The 24204-nt window shown below is 40.9% G+C and overlaps 1 protein-coding gene across 7 annotated transcripts in view; it reads left to right on the top strand.

The window, feature by feature from the left end:
• SYNE1 (spectrin repeat containing nuclear envelope protein 1) overlaps positions 1-24204 on the top strand; it is a gene marked incomplete at both ends in the record, with an annotated part of 450185 nt that overhangs the window by 417208 nt on the left and 8773 nt on the right. For 4 of the 7 annotated variants that reach the window (XM_079716490.1, XM_079716492.1, XM_079716489.1 and 1 more), the window contains 14 exons: positions 819-969; positions 4222-4404; positions 4674-4811; positions 7057-7248; positions 8150-8483; positions 11061-11129; positions 13075-13217; positions 14886-15012; positions 15593-15804; positions 18166-18366; positions 19885-20013; positions 21315-21527; positions 22540-22632; positions 24028-24086. In XM_079716490.1, coding sequence (XP_079572616.1) covers positions 819-969; positions 4222-4404; positions 4674-4811; positions 7057-7248; positions 8150-8483; positions 11061-11129; positions 13075-13217; positions 14886-15012; positions 15593-15804; positions 18166-18366; positions 19885-20013; positions 21315-21527; positions 22540-22632; positions 24028-24086 — 2244 coding nt within the window. The remainder of the gene's footprint in view (positions 1-818; positions 970-4221; positions 4405-4673; positions 4812-7056; positions 7249-8149; positions 8484-11060; positions 11130-13074; positions 13218-14885; positions 15013-15592; positions 15805-18165; positions 18367-19884; positions 20014-21314; positions 21528-22539; positions 22633-24027; positions 24087-24204) is intronic. The other 3 variants (XM_079716491.1, XM_079716494.1, XM_079716495.1) reach the window with 2 other exon arrangements.

Here is a 24204-nt window from a genome sequence, read left to right as displayed (position 1 = left end):
TGTCCAAAAATAGCCTTGGTTTCCCAAAGTTGCCGTCATCTACATTTACTTGGGAAAATAAGTACGTATAAAGGTCATATATAAATATAACAAGCCAAGTTACACCTGACCTAACAGTTTAAATATAATTCAGAGAAATTAAAATACTCCCTTGCTGAACAAATATAATGTTACAGAATTGGTGCTCTGGAAAACTAACATTCTTTCATGAAAAAGGAAATAATAAAACAAAGGACATATCTTTAAGCCCTTTGAAATTCAAGGTGGTAAAAAAACAGTGATATGTTAGAAAATTATCACAGTGACTTAAGGCACATAATCTTTGTGCTCTCTGGGGAACTCTTGAAAGGATAATGTTTATCTTGCCATCATCGGTAGATTTTGATAAGGGTAAATTTGACATTGAACTTAAATGGATTTTCAAACCTTAGTATAAGTTCAGCGGAAGCTTGGTATGAGTGTGCACTGCAGGCACGGTGTTGCACTTTTAAACTTCCTTGCGCATACCCAGAACAGTTCACACCATGTGCTTGTCTTACTCAGTTTGACTAATTCCAAATCCAGAGCTGCAGGACGTGTGTTTAAACACACATACACACACACACACACGCACGCACGCACACACGCACAGCTGTTTCATCTTAGCTCAAACAGTTGTTTCTTTTTCAGTCTGGGCAAATTTGGCTCAAGGAACGGTTATCTTTTGGCACCCGGTTGCTTGTTTTGGGCACTCTTAGTCCTGTTGCAGGTATCAGACAGGGTTCTGGAGCACAAACAGTCTCAGGCAATCAGATTCTGTTCTTTCATTTCTGTCTTAGAATTGAAGAGACGTGGCGATTGTGGCAGAAGTTTCTGGATGACTTTTCTCGTTTTGAAGATTGGCTGAAATGCTCGGAAAGGGTAGCTGCCTTCCCCAGCTCTTCTGGGGTGCTCTATACAGTTGCCAAGGACGAACTAAAGAAATTTGAGGTGATTTTCAAATATTTCATCTTTATTTTGCTACGAGAGTAGCCAGCTGGTAGTTGGTGTCCCAAGACCTAAACAAGCTGTTCACCCACATATTATTTGTTCAAACAGCTAGGTGATAACTTTCTGGCCATCTTTATTATTACCTCATAAGTAGGCAAAGAAGAAGAGAAAGGAAGTTTTTACTTTAAGATTGTCAAGAATTACAAATAAAGTAGTAATGCTCTTCATTACGTTATAGAATTATTCAATTCTGTTAGAAAACACGAATCATGATTCTCCCCAAAAGATCTTGGCATTCTTTTGATTTCATAATTTTTTACAGTCAACCTTCTAAGATTCAGATATGATGGTTTTCCATACCAAAAAAAAAATGGTCATGAAGAACCTAGGGGCAAGACAGGAACAAAGACACAGACCTACTAGAGAATGGACTTGAGGATATGGGGAGGGGGAAGGGTAAGCTGGGACAAAGTGAGAGAGTGGCATGGACATATATACACTACCAAACGTAAGGTAGATAGATAGTGGGAAGCAGCCGCATAACACAGGGAGATCAGCTCAGTGCTTTGTGACCACCGAGAGGGGTGGGATAGGGAGGGTGGGAGGGAGGGAGACGCAAGAGGGAAGAGATATGGGGACATATGTATATGTATAACTGATTCACTTTGTTATAAAGCAGAAACTAGCACACCATTGTAAAGCAATTATACTCCAATAAAGATGTTTAGAAAAACAAAAACAAAAATATCTGTCTTTCAATGTATTTTCTTGAAATTTTTTTACCTAACTGGAGCGTAGATATATATGTATTTTTTAATCATTGATAAAATAGAATTGGCTCCAGAATTGATCAAATATTTTAAATCATAAACCATCTCTAATTATAAATGAAGAGCAGTGCCATTCTTGAGTCACCAAGATTTTTCAATTTTATAGAGACAAAAATAGCAGCAGTATAATCATTTTCATAAACAAAGGAATCATTCAGTAACAGATTCTAGTTCCTTGCCATTCTGGGCAGTCTCGAGGCTTGCTCTGTCACTGTGATAGGATGAAATCCCCACTTCTCAGCCTCTCGTTTTCACAGAGGATCTGACGTAGCCTTAAGCTGACCATTTTTTAATTTGAAGTTTCTTTTCCCATCAATGCCCACTGATCGGCAGTTGTGTTCTCAGATACAATGACAGAGAGCAGTTATGATGCATGAATCTTACAAAAATCATTCTTGGTTGCTAAGTCTGCCCCAAGCTCCCTGAGATATTTTAAACTAAGACTAAAAAAATCCAACCAAATTCAGCTGGATTTATTTTTACCTTGTGCCGCCAATTAACCAGGCATTTTTTGAGGCCTGTTATGAAGTTTATGAACTAAACATGAAGTTTAGTTTTTGTTCTTGTGGAGTTTAAAATCTACGAGTCATAGATGGGCAAGTCATGAATCTATAAAAGTGTTCAAATACTATGTGAGATAAATAAAAGTTATTCTGATGTCTGAATATGCACTTATATGTAACTATACCACTAAATTCCAGGAAAAAATATCCTATGTAAAAGGTTTTCCCTTAGAAAAGTTCTAGTAAAAAGCCACAATAAATTCTGCAGTAGATTTCAGATCATCCTGGTGTGAACCAATGCTAGTGGAAATATTCTTATACTGCATCTTATTACACTCAGCTTCATAAAGGTTAAACCTTCTATAGTTGGCTTACACTACAAAGCAGATTAAGTAAGATCCTTGTTGATGCTATTTTAGACCCTCAGATTTTATGGCAAAGGTTAGCCATGTAGTTAAGCTTATAATGCTATATAGTTATATAGCTAGTTATAATGAATGATTTTATTACTTATCTTTGTAGTTAATTTTCTTAAGAGACAGAAATAAATTACAAAAACAAAATTTTGTTTGAGGGCAGTCTTTGCCTGTTCAATTGCACAAATATTGGGGACAGATCTGGGTGTGCTGGGGTACCCAACCATGGTGCCCGCCTTCACGCCAGTGAGAAAACATATTCTGTGACTTCCAGTAATGGCAAAAGCTGAACTTTCCTTACCACTTCCTTTCCTGGGGAAATAATTTAAAGTTTGTAGAATACAAGGTTGGATTTACTCGGATAAAGGCTCTTAAAGCAACTCTCAGAAGGAAAACCATTTCAGAGGCAGAAGTGTGGTGGCATGTAAATAGTGTGATGAGCCAAAGGAAGCAAAACTTGGGGATTTAGATGAGTACAGTCCAATCAGTTATATAACTTTCTGTCCAATGCCAGGATGAAAATCAGTCATAAATCATACACATAAGTTTGAAATTAAAAAGCTTCATTTTATTTTGACCAAATGATTCTCATGCTAGGGTTATGCTACATTACAGAGAAAAAGAAGAGAGAGTATTTTACCTGCGGAAACTCTAAGCTGTGCATGGGGTAACCTCCGAAGTAAATAGTGACTACTATGTAAGGTGTCACATCAGCTCTAAAACGTTTTATGAAAACTGAGTCATTCAGGAGGGCAACAGAAAAGAAGTAGAGCATGTTCCACACTTTTTTTACTAAGCTGTTTTTCTTAAAAGTTAATAATAGCTTGCATTTAGAAGACCTTCTGCAAAAGGTAGTTTTATTTTTTTTAATGGACACCAGAATTGAGGCAATTTCTGGATTTCTTAGGAAATGACATATTTTACAAATTAAAGAGACAGTTCTATGATATCTTTTCTCAGTATGGACATCAGAAATTTTGAACATTTTAAACTCACATTTCAGCATACATACATATTTATGTAATCAGTTGGCTTTATGGGAAAGTTTTCTTCAGGCTGTTAATTATTTTAAAAGCTATATTATATATGTGTATGTGTATGTTCTAATGTATATATTATATACATATATGTGTGCATGTTATATGTATATGTGTGTATTCTATATATATATGTATATATCATGTGTATGTGTGTATATTCTCTATGTATGTGCATATATTATATATTTATATTGTATATGTATTTGTGTATATACATATATTTATTACTGTTTGCCATTTTCTTTCATATTTTTGTTTGATCAACTCCCTTTCCTTAAGCCACACCGATTATATTACTTTACTTTAACAAGTGGAAGTATATGCTGGTTAGAAATTGTCTTTTCCCATTTTGGGGGAAGAGTTGACTTCCTGTTCTGCCTGACATCACAATGTGAAGCTCAGACACCCTTGCTGAGAGCCCTCTGCTGATCTCCCTGTCTGATGTGCCTCTTTGTGGTCTTAGGGTTTCCAGCGACAGGTCCATGAGACCCTGACCCAGCTGGAACTAATCAACAAGCAGTACCGCCGCCTGGCCAGAGAGAACCGCACCGACTCAGCCTGCAGCCTAAAACATATGATCCACGAAGGCAACCAGAGATGGGACAACCTGCAGAAGCGCGTCACCTCCATCTTGCGCAGACTCAAGGTCTATACTATGCCTCCTCTGTAGCCTAGAGGCCCGGAGGACAGGATTGGGCCGTTTGTACACAATATTAGGACATAGTCTCAGTGACTTTGTAAGACTGGGATGGCAAGAGATTGAGGTATGCAGCCTGAATTTATATGGTAAAAAATTGCAGGGTTCTGGTTACTCATTGAGAAAATGACTTTCCAGGAGAATGTTGGAATTGGCAGTTCCATCTCAGCACGTGTTTGTAGGCTTTTTCACTTTTATTCTTTTCTTTTCACATCCAGCATTTCATTGGCCAGCGGGAGGAGTTTGAGACTGCACGGGACAGCATCCTGGTGTGGCTGACAGAGATGGATTTGCAGCTCACTAACATTGAGCATTTTTCCGAGTGTGATGTTCAAGCTAAAATAAAGCAACTCAAGGTGATAAATTAGGTTTTTTTTTTTTCAAATTATCAGTGCTAAGAGAGTCTGAAGAGGAAAGGATTTTTTAGATACTTTTGTGAAGAACATACTAAAGAACTGTTCTTTTTTTGTTTTTTAAATTTATTTATTTATTTATATTTTTTTTATTTTGGGCTGCATTGGATCTTTATTGCTGCGAGCGGGTTTTCTCTAGTTACAGCGAGCGGGGGCTACTCTTCATTGCGGTGCACAGGCTCTAGGCACGCGGTCTTCAGTAGTTGTGGCACGTGGGCTTAGTAGTTGTGGTGCATGGGCTTAGCCACTCCGTGATCTTCCCAGATCAGGGCTTGAACCCATGTCTCCCGCATTGGCAGGTGAACTCCCAACCACTGCACCACCAGGGAAGTCCAAAAGGTTAGTTCTTCTTGATTGAAAACAAATTCAGAAAATAAGAAAGATATTAAAAATGAAATGAAGAGCATTACCCAGAGACACAACTCCCATTAACATATACACTTTAATTATTAACTTGATCGCCAGGATTGTTGTTTTTAGTTCTTGTTGTTTTTTTCTGATTTGTTTCTAGCACCTTCAAATTGTTTGACTCACATGATCCAGAGCAGTTCAACTTTCTCGTGTTGGGATTTCATTCCACATAGTCTACATTCTTAGGTGCCAAGTTAGTTTTTAAGCATGTTTGGTATGTTTCAGTATATAACTCAAACACAGTGGCTAGTTAAACATTTTAAATGGGGAGGGATATATATTAGATATAAGGATTCCCTGAAAGGAAGAGTATTTAACATCTTGAATAATATGCAATACAGCTTGTGAAATTTTCCTCCCAAGATAAGATAGTTTTTTTTTTTTAAAGAATAGTCCTGATGCCCATAACTTTAAGGTTGTTATAATAAAACAAGGAAGTTACTTTTAATCAGTAATTCTCAGGATAAAAAAATCATAAAATAGCCCTGGTATTCTGCCCAGCCTCTCTCTCTCCATCCCTCCCTTCGCCTCAATTCTTGCAAGTCATTTTACAGGTAAATCAATATTTAAAAGCTTCATTTTCTACCAAGTGGTAGTTGAATATTTTCTTTTTGGACTCTGACAGGGTCATGGCATTTATTAACACCCTCCGTCTCCCTTGGCAGTCTTTTTATTATTGTGCAGTTTCAACTATCCCAGAGTTTATTCTTTTTTTGTGGGGGGGTGGTGCGTAGGGTCTTAGTTGCAACAGGTAGGCTCCTTGGTTGCGGCTCGCCAGCTCCTTAGTTTTGGCATGTGAACCCTTAGTTGCAGCATGCATGTGGGATCTAGTTCCCTGACCAGGGATCGAACCCGGGTCCCCTGCATTGGGAGCACGGAGTCTTAACCACTGTGCCACCAGGGATGTTTCTCCAGAGTTTATTCTTGTGTTGAATTAAAATTTATCCCCTGAAACTTGTCCCCTGTAGCTGAACCATTTTGAATCATATAGAATGAGTCTAAATAATCCTCCAGCATTACCTGTTTTTCAAATAATTATAATCTTTCCTGCTTATGTCCTGAAACAATTTTAAAAAATCATCTGAGAAGAATTTGTAACATTGTCATTCGGATGGCTTTCCTTCGTCATGTTTGACATGTCAGGAAATCTAAAATTAAAATATCCAATATAATTCTTTAAAATGCTAAATTTATTTCAGTGGCACTGTATTGCTTACCATTGCTTTTCATCAGGGGCCACTAGTGCTCTCAACTTCATGATGGGTTTGAATGTTTGTTCCTATGATTCTCTTACCCGCACTGTCTGTGGTGGTAAATTTTATTAGCGAAAGGCACCTCTCTGGCCATGGAATTCTAACAATGCCATTTCTGCCTCCTGTTCTGATTTAAAATTTTTATGTTTTTTTGTTTGTTTGTTTGTTTTTTTGCGGTACTTGGGCCTCTCACTGTCATGGCCTCTCCCGTTGCGGAGCACAGGCTCCGGACGCGCAGGCTCAGCGGCCGTGGCTCACCAGCCCAGCCACTCCACGGCATGTGGGATCTTCCCGGACCGGGTCACGAACCCATGTCCCCTGCGTCGGCAGGCAGACTCTCAACAACTGCGCCACCAGGGAAGCCCAAAATTTTTATGTTTTACTTTAGAAAGTCATAGCCTCTTGGCTTGTCATTGTCTATGGTAAATTTAATATCCCCTACATGGCTTTTCTAAATATGTATTTTAGAATTACTTCATGTCCAAGTGAGCAATAAAAAATTACATGCAATATGTGCTCCCTAGGCCTTCCAGCAGGAAATCTCATTGAACCACAATAAGATTGAGCAGATAATTGCCCAAGGAGAACAGCTGATAGAAAAGAGTGAACCCCTGGATGCCACGTTCATTGAAGAAGAGCTGGATGAACTCCGACGCTACTGTCAGGAGGTCTTCGGGCGCGTGGAAAGATACCATAAGAAACTGATTCGCCTGCCTGTATGTGACATTGTTTTTTCATTATCATGAAATCTAAAGAGAATTAATAATGTGGACTTAGGTAACATCGTTGAGTGGGCAAGAGCCCGGACTCTGGAGCCAGAGTGCTGGGTTCCAGCCCCAGCTCTGGCTACGTCACCTTGGGCAAGTTACTTCACGTCACTTGCCTCGGTTTCCTCAGTTGTAAAGCTGATTTAATAACAGTACCTACCTTGTAGAAAGGATTGCTTTGGGCATGAAATGAGTTAACATATATACATACAAAGAGCTTAGAAGCATACTTGGTACACATCTTCCATGGAAGATAAAGAAGCTTCTGGAAGAAACAAGGGAATGAAAGTGAGCATTGTAAACAGTGGCTCAATTGATGAAGTTGTTTAGTTGAATTTCTTTTTTCTCTTCCATTTCCCTAACTGCTACCATAATCACATCTCATTGTCAAGATGCTATTATTAGAATATTTGGAATCTTCTGTGATAAAATATATTTTGTATCTGGAATATAAGGTATAAAAGGACCAGCTAAGGTTTTATTAGTAATTCCCTTTTGTTCCTGATATGTGCCATTCTGTACTTACTGTGTTGCAGATTAGGTACTAGGTTGCCTTTATTTACGTTATCTTATTTAATCTTATATCAATTCTTTGAAGTAGGTCTTAATATTATTTCCCTTTTTCCATGATAAAACTGAGAATTTACTAGATTAATGTATAAGACATTTTAAAAAGTTATCAGAAGATACTTATTTATTTGATGATAGGAAGTTTAAAATTACCCCCAGCGAGGTAGGAGTGTGGTCCCGATAAGCTTGAGTGCTGAGATTTGGTGAAAGGCAGAGCACAGAGTGGGAAGGGGGTCAGCTGAGCGCTGCTGTAACAGGGCTGGCTTGACTGCGTTTCCAGCTCCCAGATGACGAGCACGACCTCTCTGACCGGGAGCTGGAGCTGGAGGACACTGCAGCTCTGTCGGACCTCCACTGGCGCGACACCTCCGCGGACAGCGCGCCCTCCCCCCAGCCCGCCTCCAACCCCTCCCTCTCACTCGCCCAGCCCCTCCAGGGCGAGAGGTCTGGGCGAGACACCCCCGCCAGTGTGGACTCCATCCCTCTGGAGTGGGACCATGACTATGACCTCAGTCGTGACCTAGAGTCTGCTGTGTCCAGAACTCTGCCCTCTGAGGACGAAGAGGGTCAGGAAGATAAAGATTTCTACCTCAGGGGAGCTGTTGGTCTGTCAGGTAAGAAAGAGCTCCTCCTATGTGCTAGCTTGAAAGAAAATGAAAAAGAGTGGATACTGTACCAGAAATCCGTTCGCTGAGCAGAATCATCTGCCTTCTCCCATTAGGGGAACTTATACACAAATGAATAATTGGATATTAACATGATTCGCAAATATAAAATTGGTGTTGTGGCCACTGATGTATCCCACATATACCTATGTTCTTACTACACGACAAGCACTTTATAAGTACTGGAAATACACAGTTCCTTTTCTTCTCAAAGAGCTCACACTCTAGTGTGGAACACAGACAAGAAACGGCTGTGTGAAATGTTTGGTACTAGGATAGCAATGTACACATGGTGGTGTAGAAGCACAGCCCAGGGATGACTAAGCTGGCGGTTTGAGGAGAGGCTTCAGGGAAGAGACTTGAGCTGAGACCTGAAGGATGCATAGGAGTTGGTCAGGAGGACACAGCAATGTTCAGAGCAAGAAAGGAAAGCGTGCCCATCTTGGATTTATGATTAGCCTCAGCGCTTTTGGTCACCTGGAGTTTGTCCAGAATGACAAGGCTGTATGTAGACTGGGAGGAATGGAATGAACAAAGAGGAGGTGGAAAGGCAAACCAGGACCTGGTCATAAAGCAACCTGTTCATCATGGAAAGGAGTTTGGTTTTTGTCATGAAGGCCATGGAGAGCCACAGCAGGGCTCTAAGGAGGGAGGCAATGTGGTCAAATGCATATTTTCTTTTTTTTTTCTTTTTTTTGGTTAATAAATTTATTTATTTTATTTATTTATTTTTGGCTGTGTTGGGTCTTCGTGGCTATGTGCGGGCTTTCTCTAGTTGCAGAGAGCGGGGGCTACCCTTCGTTGTGGTGTGTGGGCTTCTCATTGAGGTGGCTTCTCTTGTTGTGGAGCACGGGCTCTAGGCGCGCAGGCTTCAGTAGTTGTGGCATGCCGCCTTAGTAGTTGTGGCGCATGGGCTTAGTTGCTCCGTGGCGTGTGGTATCTTCCCCGGCCAGGGATCAAACCTATGTCCCCTGCATTGGCAGGTGGATTCTTAACCACTGCACCACCAGGGAAATCCCAATGCATATTTTCAAAGAACCTGTCTCAATACTATCTAGAGAAGGGCACATTGAAAGAGAGTCCAAAAGGAATTGTTTTACAATCCAGGACACAGATATGATGGTGGCCTGAACTAAGGAAGCAGCACTGGGAATAGAAAGAATGGAAGAGCTATGAGAAATCATAAGACAGCTCCTCCATGACTGATGGTTGATTGAATTGGGATTGAAGTGATTTTCTGGCTTGGGCATCTTGGTGAAAGATGCAGGTGGTCCTAGGCTCCGAGGACCATGAGCAGGAGGGAATGTTCTGGGTGTCTGTGGAGCCACGAGGGCAGGGCAGTGAGAAAGGAGTAGGTGATGAGTTCCTCTGTGCACATCCTGAACTTGAGATGCTGTAGACTATCCCAAGGGGAAAAGCCAGCAGTAGATGGATGAATGGATCTGAATTTCAGGAATCGGAAATGCCAATTAGGTAGTTTTCCACATAGTGGTCACCAAGGGAAGGAAGGAGATCGCACAGGAAGAGTGTATGAAGGGATACAAGAAGTATGAGACTTCAAGAAACACATATAGTGAAGGGATGGACGGAGGAAGAGGAGCATTGTAAGGAAGGTGAGTCAAAATAGAATAAATAATCAAGAGGCCAATTTGTAGCACTTGTAAACGCATCTCACACATTCTCTAAAAAAGAATTTCTGCTTGTTTCTGATGGTTCACATTTGGATTCCCAAGGGTATGACACTGTCTAAAAGGAAAATGATTTCTCTCGTTTCTATTTTGGTTTTATGGTACAACCTAATAGTTAGGCATTTTGCATCTAAAGCAGAACTGTCCAATATGTAGCCCTCAGCCACATGTGACAGCTGAACACTGAAATGTGACCGTGCAGACTGAGATTTGCTGTGTCAAATGCACTTAACAAATACACAAAATTCAAAAACTTAGCACAAAGGCAAGCATGTAAAATATGCATAATACTATTTATGTTGATTACATGTTAGAATTATGGTATATTGGTTTAGTAAAATTAAGTATTAAAATTATTTTCATCCTTTTCTCATTACTTTTTCATTGTGGTCCTTAGACTCTTTAAAATAATATACATGGCTCATGTTATTTCTATTGGACAGTGCTGCTCTAGAACCTGACTGTCTTGGTTGAAATCCCAGTTATGCCACTACTAGCTGTTGAAACTTGGATGAGTAACTTCATTCCCCTGAACCTCAGTTTTCTCATCAATAAAATGAGAATAACACTTCCATGCACCCTGTAGGGTTTCTGTGAGGATAAATGAGTGCTTAGAACAGCACCTGGCTCATAAAACACTCAATCCACGTGAGCCCTTATTATGATTTATCTCAGGAACCCTTTGGTGATCGTACTCAGACTTCTCTATATGTTCAAGAGTTATCTGCTGAGGATGACTAACTTCCTCTTTTTCTCCCTAAGAAAGTTATTTTCCTGCCATCAGGGAATCAACATTTCCAGACCTTAGCTGTCAACTTAGACTGTGCTCTTTTTGCAGATGTAATGATTCCCGCAAGTCCCGAGGCCTATGTTAAACTCACAGAAAGTGCAATCAGAAATCCCTCTGGTAGGCACCAAAAGCCAAAGTGCACCTCTCTCCCTCACCTGTAACAAGCCTCCTCCTCTCCCAGCACATCTACTGTACCTCTCACAGCTCTGTGCCAAAAGCATGTTAAGGCAGAACTTCCTCTCTGACTGCTGTCTCAGAAACGAAACCCAAAACATTTGGTGGATCAACACCAAGAATAAGATTCCAATAATCAAGGGCAATAAAGCAACTGCTCAACTTGCTAAATGGTAATCACTCAGTAAGTGTGAACCTATGATGCCCATTAAAGGCAGAAAATAGGAGATGGAAACACTAGTCTTAGCACTGGTACTTTAATGCCCTGCTTGGTTGTAGCAGGTCTGGCCGCGTGACTTTGAGGAGGGCTTGCAGACCCACCTCCGGCTGAGGAACCAGGGCTCAAGAATCTGGTCCCAAGTCCACCAGCCTATACGTGGGACCTCAGGCCCACCATTCATCCTCCTGATCTCAGGGGTCCCATATAAGACAAGGGGTAAAATCAGATATTCAGCTCTAAAAAATTATATTATTATTATTTTTTTTTTTTTGCGGTACGCAGGCCTCTCACTGTTGTGGCCTCTCCCATTGCGGAACACAGGCTCCAGACGCGCAGGCTCAGCGGCCATGGCTCACGGGCCCAGCCGCTCCGTGGCATGTGGGATCTTCCCAGACCGGGGCACAAACCCGTGTCCCCTGCATCGTCAGGCGGACTCTCAACCACTGCGCCACCAGGGAAGCCCAAAAATTATACTTTTAGTTTAATAAGTCTTACTTCCCCATAAAGCAATTTGACATGAGAATGTATTCCACAATATCTTAAAGACTTCAATTTTCAAAAAAAAAAAAGAATTAGATTTTCCTTTCAGGACAGAGCTATTCCTGAAACAAGAAGGCTTAAAGAAAGGAAAATGGAACTCTTTTTGCTTAATGTTGCTCTAGACAAACTGTAGCTCAGGGTCAGTAATTTGGAGGACATTGGAGCGAATAGGGTTTGACCACAGTGATAGGATATTGAATCGTGAGTTTATGAGTTTACACTTTGGTTTTTGCAGAAAAGCAAAAGGACAGGAAGTAAGTAGCATTACTGAAATGGTTACTGCCTGAGTGATTCCCAGTGAGAAACCTCTTCCAGGTGTATTTAGAAGGCCTTTTTTCCAAAAAAGAATTAATAAAGCTTACTAATATTTATTCTGCTTTCACCCTGTGCTAGCTTCACTCTGATGATCAATGTTCTTGTTGAATTCAAAGACTGTAATACACACACACACAATAATTTTGCAAAAGGATGTCACATCTCTCAAAGGAGATGAGCTAGAAGTTCTAAGCTGTGAGTGAGAACATACCTGGGTGGAAATGGTAAAATCTTAGCTTTCTCCTGATTTTGTTTCAGGTTTGAAACAAAAGCAAGCCATTGCTAGTTTGGTACCTCCACACATAACCCATCCTGAGCTAGTCTTTTCTTGGTTCACTTGAAGTCCCACCTTAAGTGAATGATGCAGCCACCTGGGACTTCAGAGGCACTATCTTCTACTGAGATGCAGAAAGGAAGATTAGAGGGTGTGTCTTTTTCTGTCTGATAAGTGACTGCAGAGGGAGCCTGAGACGTAACTGCCTCCTAGTTACTGGGGAGCAGAAGCCACCACCTGAGGTCTTTAGAAAGCTTACAACACGCAATTTTCAGGGGATGAGCCGGAAGAGGGAGCAGAAGCGCAGGCTGTTAGAACCCACCACGGGCCCCTTTTGCAACACCCAGTCTGCTTGGACTCTTGGTCAAGCACATTCATTGGTCTGGTAATTCGAACTCCTAACCCACCAACATGTCGGTACTAAATGTGCTTTATGGTTACGCGCACACGTACCATCTCTCTACTGCCTTAGCTGTAGAATTTCTTAACCATCTCCTTGAATGTCAAGCTTGTAAAGATTCTTACGGTCGTCACTGCAGGGGATCCTAGCACCTTGGAGTCACAGATCCAACAACTGGGCAAAGCCCTGGATGACAGCCACTTTCAGATGCAGCAAATGGAGAATATCATCCACAGCAAAACTCCCACAGGACCAGAGTTAGACTCCAGCTACAGAGGCTATGTGAGTATCTGGACCCTCGTGATCCTGACACATACCTGGTAATCACAATCGTGTGACAAAGAACAGTCCATCTGTGGCATGAGGGTTGTGTCAGCTCTCCATGTACCAAGCTGCCCTTGAACTCATGTGTGTGCAAAACAAAGCCTTGTTAGTCGATTTGAGCAAAACTGGTCTGTGCTCAGACCCACTGATCTACCCTAATGACCAGCCTGGTCCTTTACACTGAGAACTGAGTGAAATCCATTTCATTGAAAGCAACAAAATGCTTTGGCTCTGGAAAGTGATTAGGCATTTTTCCAAATTCAGCTAATGATTTTCTGACCAAGGATATCCTTGGAGCAGCAGACTTTAGCTGGTAGATTACTAACACGGAATTGTTTTAGTTCTTTTCCTAGGTGTCTTGATTCACTTGATGATCTTGGGACTTTTTTAATGCTCTGTTATTTGTATGTTCATTCTGGAGAAAACAGTTCTGACTAACAAGAGAGATTTGGGGAAAAGATGGCAAGAGATTGTGTGTGTTACCAGTTCCATTTTCGAAGCTTTTTGTAAAATAATAACTTCATTTGCTCTGCTTAGGTTACTGACCGAATAACTTTTCCCAGAGAATTACGTGTTTTCTTACACATACTTAGGCAAGAGGATTTGAAAGTAAATCTCTTCTATGCCTCATGTCATTTCTTTTCATACCCAAAAGACCGCTTCGTAAAAGGAAAGAAAAATTAATTTCCCTAAGCCTAATGACAACACCCACGTACTGCTTTTTTGAAACCAGGAGAGAGAACCGTTCTAGTTATATATGCTAACATTAATATCCTCACAATCACAGAAGACTAATTAATCATGAGCTTACTTCCTGTCCAGTTTGGCCTATTATACTGACTTCTATCATAGTGAAACCTCTTTTTTAAAAATATAATTTCACAATGAGCATGCTGACATCACTGAGGTTATACTTAACACCAATCAAAAGCAATCAAAGTAACTTAATAGCAATGTAATTTGTTAAAGGCTTTGAAAGAAAACGTTCTGATCAGTATAGCAGGAGTGTTTTGAAATGATTTGTTCTTTTAAGCTTTGAATACTGTGCATGATATTAAACACGGAGTTGGAAGCTTTCCTTTTGATGTTAGAATTTATTCCTTTAGTATCTATTAACCATTGCTTAAATCTTCTCATGAAACAGCTGGCTTTAATATTGTTTTATTCTTGTAAGTATTTTAATTATTTAATACAAATAAATGTCCCTTTGAGATTTGTGGTAATATTACTCTTCCCACCCTTCAGTTGAAGAAAAAGGGAGTAGCTTGCCAAAAACTATATATTGTATTGCCAGCTGAGGGCTCTGAGTGTTAAATCCCAGATCGGTTTAGTCTGTTTTGATTCATAAATTTTAAAAGAAATTTTGAAGACTTATGCAAAACCACGTGTGCCAAGTATATCTTCAAGGCATTGCTTTATGTAAATATGAATGTGTCACGTGTTTAAGAAGCATGTTTTTGAACTTGACTTTTTTGTTTTCAGCAGAGCGGCTTACTCTTTATAGAGAAGTAGCACACAGCTACTGCCCTTTTTGAGGAGCTCCAAAGATATTTTCTCCAGGAGTTCTTGCACTCATGACAATTTGAGTATTTTGTGACGGGGGGCCTCTTTTCTGTATCTAAACAGATGAAACTGCTGGGTGAATGCAGCGGCAGTATAGACTCAGTGAAAAGACTGGAACACAAACTGACAGAGGAAGAGGAGCATTTTCCTGGCTTTGTCAACCTGAATAGCACCGAAACCCAAACAGCTGGTGAGTGGGTTGTTCTCAGTTCAAGACAGAGTGAAATAGAAGATCTCGAAGCACCTCGTTGCCCCCGAGTTCCACTGTGCCGCTGACCTCATTCTACACTGGTCTATCCTGAGAACTTTCCTCCATGTTACAATGATCTCTGGGGACAGAGGGGGAGGTGAAAATAATCACAGTGGTTTTTTTCCCATGTCCCATGTATTTTAAGGCACCGTCTCTAACCACTAGTCAGGAACCTTCTGTGTGTGCTCTGTACACACTCTCAGAGCTTTCCTGCAGAAGGAAACCAAGAGTTGAACGTTATCTTCACCCACTTTCATGCTTATTACTTCATAAAGCTCCTTACGATGTTAAATCTTATGTAGTTAATATCTTTTCTCCATTATCATTAAAAATGCAGATAGAAAAAACACACAGCCACCATACTGTTATTTACAGCTGACAACAACAGAAATGCCCAGAGAGATTACTTTCTTTCTGTTGCTGTTTTAAAGTTAGCCACCCATGTAGGTTTCAAACATTTCCTAAACGTTCTCGGTGGAGGACGATCCCTCGCTATCCTGCGCATGTGCTGTCTTGCCAGGTGTGATTGACCGCTGGGAGCTCCTCCAGGCGCAGGCCCTGAGCAAGGAGCTGAGGATGAAACAGAATCCCCAGAGGTGGCAGCAGTTTCACTCGGACCTGAACCGCGTTCTGACCTGGCTGCAGGAGACGGAGGAGGACCTGGAACAGCTTCAGCGCCTGCAGCGCAGCACCGATATCCAGCCCGTTGCGCTCCAGATCAAAAAGCTCAAGGTAGCTACCCTTGGCCTTTCCTGCAGCGCCAGACAGAAAGCTGCCATGTGGCATGGCCGGTCAGATGAAACCACTAGCCCTGGCCTGTTGTGCAGTCACACAGCAGCGGGGGGAATGGTCAGCACAAACGGACACGAATGCTTCCCCAGCCACCCCAGATCAGAGTGTTTATAGGAAGGCTTGGAAGGGTGGAGAGCTGGACTGCGTTGCAGAACCAGCCCCATGACAATAATCATGATTTAATGAATTGGTGGCTAAGAAATGACCAATTAAAGTTTCATGAAACATCCAGGTACCTCTGGGATCTAATTGACCTCTTTTAAAGGAAATACAGCTATGTCCAGGGTCCTACAAGTCTATATCTAGAGCTGGAGAGGAGTCCTCTCCCAGATCGTAATACGTGTGAGTTTATGGAGACCTAAGGAAGCCACTTGACATTCTGGAATCAGCAGAACTTCTGAAATAGATTATAATAGTGGCAGAAGCAATTTTCAGTGAAATGAATCCAAGCAAACAAAACCCGTGGAGTAATCGCAGTAAAACACCTGACGTTTACATTTGATTTTGACCTGGATGGGTGTAGTGCACAAGATAACCTCTTTTAACTCCCTCTCTAGATCTTAAAAATCCTTCTCAGCCCAGCTATTGAAGTGCATTGATATGTGGAGACTTTTGTAAGCACACTGTGGATGGAGAGCTCAGTTTCTTCTTAATAGCTCTCTTGGTCCTGCCTTTTTGTTTGGAGAACGTCAAGCTGTGCTCTTCCTCAGAAGAGGAGGGCTACTGGGCCGTCCAGGCTCAAGGATTAACTGCCTTTGTTTCTCCCTGGTTTCTCTGTATGCTGTTTCTTTTGGGGTGCTGTATTTCTGGCTTGTTTTAGTTGTTTTGTTTTAAATTTTCAAACAGTGAAATGAGTCTTCCCCACAGATGCTCAAACTTCTTATAGAGTAGCCTCTGCACCAGCTCCATCAATTTCAGGATGAAGGATGCAATTTACATGATCTGGATTGCAAAATGCTTTTTTCTCTAGAGGACTTCCATTACTTTAGTTTCTCTCCAGGAAGATGTAAGGCAGTGTTGCATTATAACCAATTCCAAATAAGTTGATGAAACAAACACTGGCCAGAGTCTGAGACCTAAGTGAGATGAGAGTGGAAAAATGAGACCTTGAAAGTCAGCCTGTGTGATAAGAAAAAGCCACCCTCCTCGGCACCGCTTCTCCATCTTTCCTGTCTGTTTTCTGAGAATAAATCTGTGGAATAACCTAGTACTTTCTACAACATTTCCTGATTTTATACTGTCCTTGTGGTTGAATCTACATTATGGGATGTTAAGAATCCATTGAAAAGTGCAAATTTAAGACAAGTTGGAAACATAACAGAAATGGTGAGAAATTATAAGAAAATGTTGCCTGAGTAGATGTGATTTGTAGGATCACTGACCCTACCTTGATCTGGGAATATTTAAACAGTACCCCGATATTCAATTATTAATACATAAACTTGTACTTAAATTCTTGAAATTTAGTTCTAGATTTTGGGGAAATGCACACAGTAAAAAAATCAGTCACCTGTTTTTTTGTGAAACTAAACTAAATTGCTTAGCTGATGAAATACAATTCATTCTCTTTACCATCACAAAAATCTGGCCTCTGACAGAGGCAATGTTCTCAGCCTGTGGGCCACTAACCCTCGGTAGCCTGTGGAGTCAGAACAGCTGGAGGCCAGGGCCTGGGAATCTGCTTTCTTATCAAGCCTCCCATTCCATGCCTATGCACACAACGTTGAAACCAGTTTGGGTTTGGTTTGGTTTGGTTTGGTCTGGTCTGTTGTTGAGCTCCCATGCTGGGAATATGGGTGTTAATCATACTCCTTAGTTCACTCCCCAGGGTCATCATTGCTTCCTGCAAAGCTCCCCTTAATTTTATTTATCTATCCTTTTTCCCCCACTGTTTCTTAATCCCAATTCCTCAAACCCATGGCAACCATTCTGAAATTTTAACACATATTCTTTTTTCATATATATTCATGAAAAATGTGGCTTTGTGTGTGTGCACATGTATTTTAAATTATATCAATGCTGTTTTGTCACCCATATAAATCTGTTTCTCTTTCCCTTTATACCATATTTTCTGAAGATTGATTCGCATCGTCAAGTATACATCTGATCCATCCCTTTTAACTACAGTGTAGTTCCCAATGGTGTACACCCACTGTATCTTACCTAGCCATCCTGCTAAGGCCAGTGTTAATTAATGGATCTTTGAATTTGGGTGAAGCATTTCCAAAGGTCTTAGACTATTTTTCTTTAGTCTTTTTATTGTGATTTTCCTTGTTTGATTGTTCTCCTTTCTCTTTGCAGGAGCTCCAGAAAGCTGTGGACCACCACAAGGCCATCATCCTCTCCATCAATCTGTGCAGCTCCGAGTTCACTCAGACGGGCAGTGAGGAGAGCCAGGATCTGCAGGGTCGCTTGTCCCAGATGAATGGCCGCTGGGACCGCGTGTGCTCCCTGCTGGAGGAATGGCGGGGCCTTCTCCAGGACGCACTGATGCAGTGTCAGGTCTGTGGGGCTTTGGGCCGGCCATGCTCTGAAGTCAAACATTTCCAGTGTAGCTGAGTCTGTGACTTGATTTATCAAGATCACTAGGGGGGGATGCAGTTACCCTCCAAAGTCAGTAGTTGAGTGAGATCACTTTGTGCCCAAAGTTTTCATTTTACTGGAGAATTTGTACATGTGACCAGGAGTTCAAAGACCCCACTTCTTTACAGCTAACAAGAGACTATTCCCACACGTTTATCTCAGCCTCACCATTCCTCCTTCGACTCATTCTTTATTCATTCCACAGGTATTTTCTGAGCACATAGAAAGACATTTCTTGGACGTCCAAGTGAGCGTTACAAATATTTACTCATCCATTCAGACCACAATTATTTGCCAGGTGTTTACAGTCTGACAGATACTGCACTAAGCAGGCAGGATACAGCCCAGCCTCTGCTTTTGTTAGGGAAGACAGACAATAAAAATGCAAATAAATGTTTAACCAAGCTACTTACAGATGTTGATGATAAGAGTAACCGAAAAAAGCACTTTGGGAAGGTGATTGGGGAAGTTCTGTGCATGTTTGAGCTGATTCTTGGAAAGATGTTGCCATGAAGGAGGTCAAGCAGATGGCAAGTCCCAGAAGCAGGCAAGGGCTTAGTGTCTTCAAAGACAGAGAAAGGCCAGTGTGATCAGAGAGTACTCAGAGAGGAAGGAAGGGATGAGAAAGATCTGGGAGGTGGTCAGGAAGCAGATTATGCAGGGCTTTGTGAGTCCTGGCCAGGAGTTTTGGGTTATAATCTGAGCAGGATGGGAAGCCTGTTTCCCAGGATTATAGGTGCCCCAGGAGTGATAATAGCAACTTGAAAGCAGGTACCCAAGCTGTGGTTTCACCCCTGCACTGCCTCCCAGTACAGCGCCTCCCACGTTGGAGATCTTCTGTAACTATACCTTGAATAAACGAACACATGGACGCATGGAGAGATGGGATTGAATTTAGGCCTTCAAAGATGGGAAGATTGTTTTTTTTTTTGGCAGTACGTGGGCCTCTCACTGTTGTGGCCTCTCCCGTTGCGGAGCACAGGCTCCGGACGCGCAGGCTCAGCGGCCATGGCTCACGGGCCCAGCCGCTCCGTGGCATGTGGGATCTTCCCGGACCGGGGCACGAACCTGTGTCCCCTGCATCGGCAGGCGGACTCCCAACCACTGCGCCACCAGGGAAGCCCAAAGATGGGAAGATTTGAATACAGGAGGAAGATACAAGAGCTGCTTCCCTCTACATAATATTATAGCCCTAGAAATTAAACATTTTGATGCCAATTTTCCTTATGTCTAATTTTTCCCTCGAGTAATAAATTAGATGCTTTTGGTAAGAACGTGAACTCAGATAATTACGACAGCTCTAGCGCCTTCCTTAGAAAGGAGTTGTGTATAAGATCTTAAAACCAACGGTAGGAATTGTAAAGCATGGATATTTAAGCTCTGAGGGAAAGAAAAATATCTCATTCAAAATGATTTTATACTCCATGTTTTTTTTAGGATTTCCATGAAATGAGTCATGGTTTGCTTCTTATGCTTGAGAACATTGACAGAAGGAAAAATGAAATTGTGCCGGTTGATTCTAACCTTGATGCAGAGATACTTCAGGACCATCTCAAACAGCTTACGGTAAGATGTGTGGACTTGGACGGCATCTGGTTATGTTATAGTTGGTACTACTTATTTACTTTTTACATTATAATCTCTTAGTCTTTCTTTACCCCTCACGATTTCCCATCTCTGTGAAGCAAACATGTACATAGAAAATGATATCTATTAGCTTTAGAATCTGGTTCTAAAGCCATTCCTCATCTAAAAATCTCAGATGGTCTTCATCTTAATTAGCTTGTTTTTATCAAGGCAGCTCTTTGGCACATTACATTTGTTTTTAATTTAAACTGTATGTGTTGAATCTACGTCCCAAGAATATATTGGGTGGCTGATAATTAAAGGAATTAGAGACCGTTAAGACTTCTTAAGAAGAATTAAGTATACGGATTCAACACTAACCTTAGCACCAAGTTTTCTGAAAGCTAAGACAACAAAGGAAACATGATAAGTTAAATGATTTTTATTACCTGACAAAAAGGAAACAAACCAATTCTCAAGGAGCAAGAAACTTTTTCTAGTATTAAATTCAAAAGGAAATTTACAGGATTTCTGTACAGATTCTTATAAAAAGAACTTTGGACAATATAATGTACAGTGTACTTAAGTGATTTTATAGAAGATAAAGAAGCATATTTGAGTTCCATTAGGAGAAAATGATTTGCATTTTGTCACTTTCTGTATTTTTAAAATGCTGTTTCTTAACATTTAGCACTCACACAAACCTAACAGAATTGTCAGCTTTTAGTTCAGTATCATAAAGGTCTTAGAAACCAGGAGGAAATAGCTATGCAGCTGCATTTTTACTAGACTTTTGACCTCAAACCTTAAGTTGTGAGTGATGAATCACCCATATATCTTTTAAAAAATCTTGAATAGATATCTGAGTATACCTCCACATACTTGAGTTTTTCTATATTTATATGTTAATGTTTTACTTCTCTTTTTAAAAGAATAGTTTATGTCTCATTTGCATAACACTTTATATTTTAAATACTTTAACATACATTCACCAGTTTGAACCTTCCAGTAATACTTACTGTGGACCCGGCAGGAATTAACGTCATCATTTTACCAAATGAGAAAACTGAGATCAGAAAGATTCAAGGGTCTTATAGGATACCTTTTGGCAGAGGCAGGATTAGAACAGAGATCCCTGATTCCCAAATGTCATGGGTTACTGTATCTGTCCTTTTGTGAGCACAGCATTCTGATGCTCAGGTCTAATTGTCCACTAAGTTAAAGTGATGTCATTGTGCACCTTTAGAACTTTCTCGAATTATTGAAAATTCTTAGAAAAATATTTCTTATGATATTCATAGCAAATAAGGCATGAGCTGTTGGAATCCCAACTCAAAGTGGCCTCACTGCAAGACATGTCTCGCCAACTACTGGTGAATGCTGAAGGCACAGACTGTTTAGAAGCCAAAGAAAAAGTGCATGTGATTGGAAATCGGCTCAAACTTCTCTTGAAGGAGGTCAGTCATCATATCAAGGAGCTGGAGAAGTTATTAGACATGTCAAGCAGTCAGCAGGTAAGCTCTCAACAGACATCATTGTGTAGCATGTCCTACAAGAGACCAAGCAAGCATCATCTTTATCCATTTTAGAGACTCTGAATGTAGTACTTGTGAGACTAGAGTGTCCACTCTCAATCACTGCTCTTATAAGTCTGGCTCAAAATAAAAAAGTAACTCAAAAACTTTTATAATAGGACACTACTTTTGATTCTGTTACATCCAAAAAACCTCTTGTAATTGTTATTGCTAACCCTATTACCACCACTACTGTGGCATTTTATTCTACCCAGTTTATTTAAGAATTCATGTGCTTTCAGTAACACTGCGAGAGTAGGTCACAACCAATTGTTGCACATGAGTTTCATATTCAAACCTTAGAAGGTATGAACTCTCCTTAGCTGGCAGTTAAATCATACAAAATGTTCAATGTTCACTTTTATTTGTTTATTATTTATTTTTAAATTTACTGCATCGTGGTAATATTGTTGGTTTTAAGAAATGCATTTGCAGGTAAGACTTCAAACATTCAATTGTGAAATCCTATTATGAACCCACAAACATGTTGCAGGCAAAAGAACCACCTACTCACAATAATAGTGGTGCCAGCAACAATACAGTTTCTCTGATGCTAAAAGGCAGGCTCCTGGGTGACTGACAATCTTTTGTTTCTAACCCAAATGATTTGGTTTCTCTCTGGCCTGAGCACCCTGCAGCTGTAAGGCAGATTCCTTTACCCCCTTCACTTCAACCCATTCTCCCGTCCATGTCACTAAGAAATAATAAAGCTCCAAGCGGCCCAGTAATAACAAAGCTCCACCTGTATTTTCCAGAAGGCCCAAACTCACAACCAGGAAAGCCCAACACACTAGAAGTATTAGGTTCTGTTCTTCCTGCGGTCATCAGATTCTGTTTTTCCCAGGAAATGGGTTGAGGGATAGATAGGGATGGGGTGGGAAGTACTTGCAGATCACAAAGCCATCGTGGCTCTGGGACATGGAATCATTAAGATAATCTATTTCCCATGTAGGATTTGTCTTCCTGGTCTTCTGCTGATGAACTGGACACCTCAGGATCTGTGAGTCCTACATCAGGAAGAAGTAGCCCAAACAGGCAGAAAACGGTAACTTTCCACTGGTCATTTTCAGTTCGCCCATGGGAGGGACCAGTGGAGCGTGACAGTCTTGGTACCTCACGCAGGGTCCACGGGCTCTCCCCTTGCAAAGCAGGAGTCCCCGTACAACGTGGGGTTGTCACACAGTGACGCAGAGAAGCTCTGTTTCCTCAGCCCTGCCTCAAACCCTCCCCACATGCACTCAGGAATGGAAAGAGCAGTTCTGTTTTTCAGAAGAATCAGGTCAACGTTTGGTTGGTATGCAGGGAGGCAGATTATTTTTCTTGCTCACAGGACCATCTCTAGAGCAGTGCTCCCTTGTCCCTTTAGTGGCCCCTCCCTTCAAACCACCTCCGCCACAGTCCACTCAAAAAAAAGTAGGCTCCACTTAAAAGGGTGCCTCAGCCAGAGGTGGACAAAACTGTGAGCATCTCATGAGAGCACTGAGTTTATAAGACAAATGGAGGTTCTGTTGACCCTCAAGCAAAGAAGTTCCTGAAGGTGGTCTTGAAGGTTTTCGGCGATCATATTGCCCCCAGAGTGGCAACAACTCCAGCTGACTCACCCACAAGGCCTGTCGGGGGGCTGTCTCACTGGCACACAATGAGAAGAAAAAGACCAACTTGACCCCTGCTACCCTCTCTACCTTGATTTCTCTGTGTAATTAGAAGCTTGTTTTTTGTTTTGTTACTTTTTTTGGTCTGGCTTTATGATTATATTCATTTTTATTATCATTCCATTTTCCTTAGTTTTTAGAAGTATTGGTTTCATTTGTACTTTTTTTGTTATAAACACTTAAGTTCTATGCTGATAAATGTTATTATCTTTTTAGGATTGTTTTTTACTACATTCGCTAGTTTCCTATAGATCCTAGTTTAAGAATGTGAAGGAATACTGGCTTTTCGAGTCAAATTTTAGGCTTTATTTAACTTGAGTACTTAACTTGTTGGGTCTTCATCACTCTACACAGAATAATCTCACTCTGCCATTATTTTTAATCTACCAAGAATTTTAATATTGTTCTAGAAGATGAAAAATATGTAAGGTATATTTGAAATACATGGCACGGCGTATTGAATTTTAGATTTATTATAAGTAAATATACAGAGATCTTTGGCTAGTGTGGAGTCATTTGTGTTTCTACCATGAAAAGTGAGGGAAATATACCCATTGTGGTGTGAATGCCCAAACCGCCATGTTTCTTCAATGATGAATAATATAGATGTAAATTGATTTCACTTCTTCAACAAAAGAAAAGCCAGTTTCCTTGATTCATGGGTACTGATCATTTCATTTGGTTTGTATTTCCTTTGCTGAACTTTTAGTTTAATTTTCATCAGTAGCTTGTCTTTATTTGCCTGGACTGAACATTCTTCTTTCTTTACCCCTGTTCATTGCAAACAGCCACGAGGCAAATGTAGTCTCTCACAGCCTGGACCCTCTGTCAACAGTCCACATAGCAGGTACCTTATTCTCCTGGTTTCCACACTGTTCTAGAACTCCAAGAGGATGATGAAAATTGTCCAGAATTTACGTAGGCCTATATCTGGTCTGCCTCAGGGTAGTTGAGAAACTACTCAT

Source organism: Hyperoodon ampullatus (genome assembly GCF_949752795.1).
Source record: "Hyperoodon ampullatus genome assembly, chromosome: 12".
NCBI classification, from domain to species: Eukaryota; Metazoa; Chordata; class Mammalia; order Artiodactyla; family Ziphiidae; genus Hyperoodon; species Hyperoodon ampullatus.
The sequence above is the reverse complement of the archived record's forward strand: the minus strand, read 5'-3'. Positions and strand labels throughout refer to the sequence as shown.